General features: G+C 35.7%; 1 protein-coding gene across 1 annotated transcript; it reads left to right on the top strand.

Moving 5' to 3' along the window:
• On the top strand, positions 4,901–5,978 carry LOC107646545 (uric acid degradation bifunctional protein TTL-like). Its single transcript, XM_016350725.1, has 4 exons — positions 4,901–5,074; positions 5,187–5,288; positions 5,419–5,515; positions 5,659–5,978. The coding sequence occupies exons 1-4, from the start codon at positions 4,901–4,903 to the stop codon at positions 5,976–5,978; spliced, it is 693 nt and encodes a 230-aa protein (XP_016206211.1).

Below are 6,579 nucleotides of genomic sequence, written 5' to 3'. Positions count from 1 at the left end.
TACGTGAAATATATTATTTAAGATAAATTATTCCTTAATTATTGGTTTAGAATATAATCATCTTATATTATTTTTTATGATAAAACTTTTTGGAAATGTTTGGATGAAGGGAATAATTTTTTGGACGTAATTTTTTGTTTACTAACTCTTTTACTTCTATTTGATACACATTTCAGGCTATTTTTTTTTTGCATATTTGACCTACAAACATAAGGTGCATAATGAGTTATGTGTATATGTTGTACTATTTGGAGTATCTTGGATTTATTAGTGAATTAAACTATTAAGATAGTAAAATTACATATAAAACTATTAAATTATGTAATATTTTTTTATTCTTAAAATACATATCTCATATATAAGTATAGTTTCTTAAAATTTGAGGGGGGGTCGAGGCCACTACTCACCCCCCTCTAAGAAAGCTAAAAAAAGTAGCTCTAGAAAATACAAAAAAATTAAAACTAATGCTAAATTTTTTTATACACATACCTAAAATAAAACATAAAAATAAACCTTGAATACAAATAAGAGTACAGAAATTTTGAATTCCCTCCTATAAAAAGGTTTATAGGAGGAGTGTTTTACGTACAAAAAATTTTCATAAGGTACTCCATGAATAAACTTATATGAATGACTATTATATGTAAAAATGAATCTTGTTATTTTTTGCCAAAAAGTAATTGGCGTAAATTTTATCGTCGTATTATAACTGTAATTATGTGGCATATTTTTTGTTCTATATTAATTTTATATTCTACCTTTACTGCACATTTTAGTATAAATTTTAATGTTCGTAGTTGCACACGTATTTTACCATACATGTTATGTTTTTAGAACAGTATTTCTTATATCATATGGAATGAATACAGTAAGATACTTAACATTATTTTAGTGATGAAAAAGTTGTATCACATTAATTATTAAACCATATATTTGGTGTATAATAGATATGGACAAAACCTGGATTCTTAAGCCACGAGATAGCATATAATATAGACGAGGACTTAATAAGTTCCTAGACTTTGCATTTGCGAATGCATCATCGGATAACATGATAAAGTGTCCATGCCCTCAATGTGGGTTTCAATTTATGCAAATAAGAGAGGATGCGTACAACCACCTGTTGATAAAGCCCTTTCCCACTGGCTATACTTTGTGGTTGCGTCATGGTAAGAAACCAGCTGAGGAGAGCTCTACTTGCACACCGATAGTTGAGAAACCTACACCCGAGGTGAATCCATATCTTCAAATGGTGCACGAGGCATTTAACTTCACAATACCTCCTGAAAGTGAGGAGACCACAACAGCGGATCCTGTAGAAGATGATGATATAGAGTTGTCGTACTTGTACGATGGTCCAAGTCGTGAGGCACAGGATTTTGCCGATCTTCTTGCGGATGGAGCAGAGGAATTATATCCCGGCTGCTCGAAATACTAAAAATTGTCTTTCCTAGTGAAGCTTTATCACATTAAGTGTATGTGTGGTGTGAGTGACAAGGCTATGTCGATGATTTTGGACTTATTGCGCGATGCATCAAGCCAAATTCCCGTCCACTTTGTATGAAGCTAAGAAAATCATCCAAAAGTTGGGGATTGAGTACAAAAAGGTAAATGCATGCCCGAATGATTGCATGTTGTATCGGGGTGAGGATGAGGACGCGACCAAATGCAAGCAGTGTGGGACTTCACGATGGAAGCAGAAGACGCGAAAGGGTTCCGTTATGAAACTCAAAATACCTGTCAGGAAAAACGGAAAGCCTCTCCCAGCGAATACTCTCCATTACTTTCCTCTTATGCCACGACTGCAACGGTTATTCATGTGTAGCAAAACTTCATCTGACATGTTATGGCATAAAGAGGCAGATAATAACGATGGGTACTTGAGGCATCCAAGGGACGCTGAAGCATGGAAAGACTTTGATGCAAAGTATCCTTTTTTTCTAACGATGCTCGCAGTGTTCGCTTAGCTTTAGCAAGTGACGATTTTAATCCTTTCAGAAATATGAGTACCACATATTCCATTTGGCCTGTGATTCTTATTCCATACAATCTTCCTCCCTGGCTATGCATGAAACAGGCATCTTTTATACTATCTATGATTATTTCCGGTCCTAAAATGCTGGGTAACGACATCGATGTTTATTTGGAGCCCCTGGTGGATGAGTTGAAGCAACTATGGGATGGCGTTGAAATTTATGATGCTAATAAGGGGACCACTTTCAAGATGCGTGCGGCGATAATGTGGACTATTAGCGATTTTTCAGGGTTGAGAAATTTATCTGGGTGGAACACATACAGTGGGTTAGCTTGTCTCATGTGTAACGTGGACGCTAAGGCTCAGCGACTAACATTCAATCGAAAATGGTGTTACACTGGTCATCGCCGTTTCTTGAATTAGGGCCGTAAATATAGAGTAGACCAGATTAGATTTGACGGATAAGTTGAAAGCAGAGATCCACCGAAGAAGTATTATGGAGCAGATGTCTTAAGGCAGCAGTGTAACATGCAAGTATCGTTTGGGAAGAACTCAACTCTAACAGCCAAAAGAAGACGCATTGGTGAAGATGCAGATCAAGATGACTCGTATTGGAAAAAGAGGAGTGTGTTCTTTGAACACCCGTACTGGAAGAATCATATGTTGCGTCATAACCTTGACGTGATGCATATAGAGAAGAACATTTGTGACAATGTGGTCTTCACTATCTTAAACGATAGCGTCAAATCAAAAGATAATCTTAAGGCTCGCAAAGATTTGCAAAGATTTACAAAGCATGGGCATAAGGCCTGAATTGTGGCCGGACGAAGGTGGTAAATATCCTTCAGCAAGCTTCACAATGTCGAATCCACAGAAGGATGTATTCCTGAAGACTCTACAGAACGTGGTCTTTCCAGATGGTTACTTGAGCAATATTGCTCGTTGTGTTGACATCCGACAGCGCAAGTTGTATGGGTTGAAGAGTCACAACTGCCACATTCTAATGGAACAATTACTTCCAATTTTGGTGAAGAATGCATTGCCAAGTCCGGTATCGAATGTGATTGCGAATCTGTCCTCATTTTTCCGAGAACTCTGTGGAAAAGCTATAAATCCTATGCAGCTTGGTGCCCTTCAGAATCATGTTGTGCAAGCTCTGTGTCAGATGAAAATGATTTTTCCTCCATCCTTCTTCACTGTTATGGTTCACCTTACGGTGCACCTCGTTGATGAACTAAAACTTGGTGGCCCGGTACATTATCGGTGGATGTATTCAATAGAAAGGTTAGCTTGCTACTAAACACATTTAAGACATTTTTTTTCAAATTCATTACGTATATACTAAGCGTTATGTCGTATTTATGTAAAAGGTACTTAGGACGATTGAAGCAATACATGCGTAACAGGGCACAAGCAGAAGGCTCAATTGCGGAGGGCTATTTATCGGAGGAGATTTTGACATTCTGCTCCAGATTTTTGACGATTGACCTGTTGATATTACAAAAAATACAGGATGTACTATGTTCCCAGAAATTGGAAAAGCTTCAGGGGCTGTATCACATTTTATACCGACCCCAATGGAAAGAGATCAGGTACATCATCATGTGCTAGTCAATTGCGAGGCCGTCGCTCCATTTATTGAGTAAGTATGCACATGTAATCATTAATCACGATTATAACCAATTTCAAACACTCAGTCGTTGGACTAATTTCTTGTTATGTCGTAAAGTACATTTAGGGCAGAAACAAAGCGAAAATTATGGGATCAAACAAGGTCGCAATCTAAGATAGACTATGTTGTGCATGTAAAATTTTCTCGCCGGTTCAAGCGTGAGGTTTGTAGAAATTTAACCTGACCAACTTATTTGTGCCTTAGAATTATAAATTATAAATTCTAATTTTTTATACGAACAAACTCTAATTTATGGTGCTAGGTTCCAATGGACAGTACTGTACATTCAAACGAAATGAAGTTGCTGGCATGTGGTCCCATGCTAGGCAAGACATTTTGGGGCATACAACGTCAATGGATACAAGTTTAGAACTATCACAAAGAAAGACGGGTTGAAAACACAAAATAGTGGAGAAATTGTGGACATAATTGAACTGAACTACAGCTGCCATTTCACAGTGGTTTTGTTCAAATATATTTGGGCTGATACAACTACGAGCAGAGGAATCAAAAAAGACCATCTGGGCCTTACCAGCGTTAATTTCGCTCGTCCAATTTACACCGGTGATCGAAAAGAGGATGAACCGTACATATTGGTATCAGAAGCTCATCTCGTGTACTATGTACATGATGAAGTAGATCAAGAATGGAGTGTAGTGGTTCATGTAAAACCACGAGACTTGTATGACATGGGAGGAGAGAATGAAGATGTTGAAGCTATTTTTTCTCCTCAGCCCGGGTTGAACATGTCAGCAGCAGGTGACATCAGTGATTTACAGTTGACAAGGGATGATGATATAGAAGACCCAGTAGCAGATGTTTCTCATAACATCGATTATGTGGCATAGTGAAAATATGGCAAAACATGTACATCATTTTTAGAGTATCTGTGTGTGTTTGATAAGTTTAACAGTGTTTATGATGTACGCAGTTTGCTGGTTACATTACTATCTGTGTTTTCGTATTTGAATTAAATTTTCATTTTAAGTTAATTTTCATGAATACCACCAGTTCCTCATTTTTTCCAACGATTTTTGCTTTTAAAAGTTAGTTTTCAAGGCTTTGTTGTTCTCATCATCATTGTTATTGTTCTTAAACTCCAATAAAGAAAATTATGATATCGAGTAAATTATCTTGAATTATGATATTGTTATCATTGACAAATATATTTAATATAAAATGGTGTTGTAATAGGAGTAATGAAAACGGAGGATTTCTCATCATGCTATGCAGGCACAACATTCACTAACGAAATGGCTATGACCTCTCCATTCTCTTCATTGGAACATGCAATTACGGTTGCCAGAGACATATGGTACCGTAAGTTGAATGTTAGATCTTGGTTGGAGGCTATATCAGGACGATTTTGTTCTAATGAATACTTGGAAACAGCGAACGAAGCTACTGTGCAGATCTGTTCATTAGCTGTACCCTTAAACACTTGAGTTAAACATTATTTGATTAATAAGTATTTTACTTTGATATATGTGTACAACATTTAACCAATGATAGTTGTTACGTTCATGCTAAAGTTTGTAGGAACTTCATGAATGGGGATTAAAGTACGAGGAGAAATTTGGCTATGTTTTTGTGACATTTGTAGCTGGTAGGACATTTGAAGACATACTTGCTGAATTAAAGGTTAGAAATAAATTTCTAGCATAGAAAGTGAATTACAGAGACACAATATGATTTACAAAAAAGACCATCAACTATACATTTTATTATGGTGCATATGCGCTTTAATAACTCGCATGGTGTTGAGTTGGAGATTGCTTCAACAGAGGAATTGAAGTATATAGAACGTGCTATTAGAGAGCTTCTTTCTAAGAAATCTGTCCAAACTACCGATGAAAGAGATGATAATAGTTAATTTTGTATTTGTTAATTTTGAAAGTCCTCTTTCCATAATTTCGCAATTTTTTTCCTTAATAACTAGGTAATGACCTGGAAGTTATCAGTATCTTTTAAGTAGATTTATATGTTGTTGGTTGCATGTTCATATATACAGTGTCAACTGAATATTCAAGCGAAATAGTTGCTGACACTCTAGATGGAGCAGACACTAATTCAGAAGACGATTTAGATGCTATCTTCTCCGGTGGATATGACATCTCCAGGGATGTTGAGCTCAATAAGGTTCCAGAAGACAATGAAACTTTAAACACCCAACATAGAGAAGATGTCGTACGTGTTGCAAAAAGGGGTTTCGATCTGAACAAATTGCCATGGTTTGGAGATGACTTATCAGATCCATTATCACGTCACTGCAGCGGATTTCTGACAGAGTATTTCTGGCCAGGTCAATACGATGTTGATGAGAAATTTTGACTCAAAACTTGTTTGTCTACTTTAGTAATTCTGATTTTTATGCTCTATTAAACTTTGTTTTGAGTTTATGAATTCGGACGTTCACTTGATTTTTATGTTAGCATTTATGGTTGAATACAAACTCAAAATGACTAATAGTATAAGAGAAAACCTGATTCGTAAGTTTATTTTTAGTTATTCATTTATAAATATTTTTTTAATTAATGAATTATTTTTTATGTAACAAAAAAATAAAAATTTATTTAATGCATTAAGTTGCAGTATTTGAAACGTTTTTTCAGTAAAATAAATAGCGAGGACTAGAATAGTTTTAAGACGGCAATAATGTTTATACAAAAAAAAATTTCCAAGTTAAAAATAATATTGCAGCGATTAAAAAAAAACCGCTGCAAAACGAGTATCAATGTATTCAACAATTGTACATTTTACGGCGGTTATAGAAAAACCGCTGCAAAATGAGATTATTTGGTAGCGTCCTCTAAAACCGACACAAGAATCGCTACAAAACAGGTACATTTCGCAGCGGTTATCGAAAAACCGCTGTAAAATGAGATCATTTGGTAAACAATAATATAAAGTATCTAAAATAATATTTTTACAT

The sequence above is a fragment of the Arachis ipaensis genome, chromosome B06 (genome assembly GCF_000816755.2).
Source record: "Arachis ipaensis cultivar K30076 chromosome B06, Araip1.1, whole genome shotgun sequence".
In the NCBI taxonomy this organism is placed as follows: Eukaryota; Viridiplantae; Streptophyta; class Magnoliopsida; order Fabales; family Fabaceae; genus Arachis; species Arachis ipaensis.
This window is presented reverse-complemented; position numbering and strand designations above follow the sequence as displayed.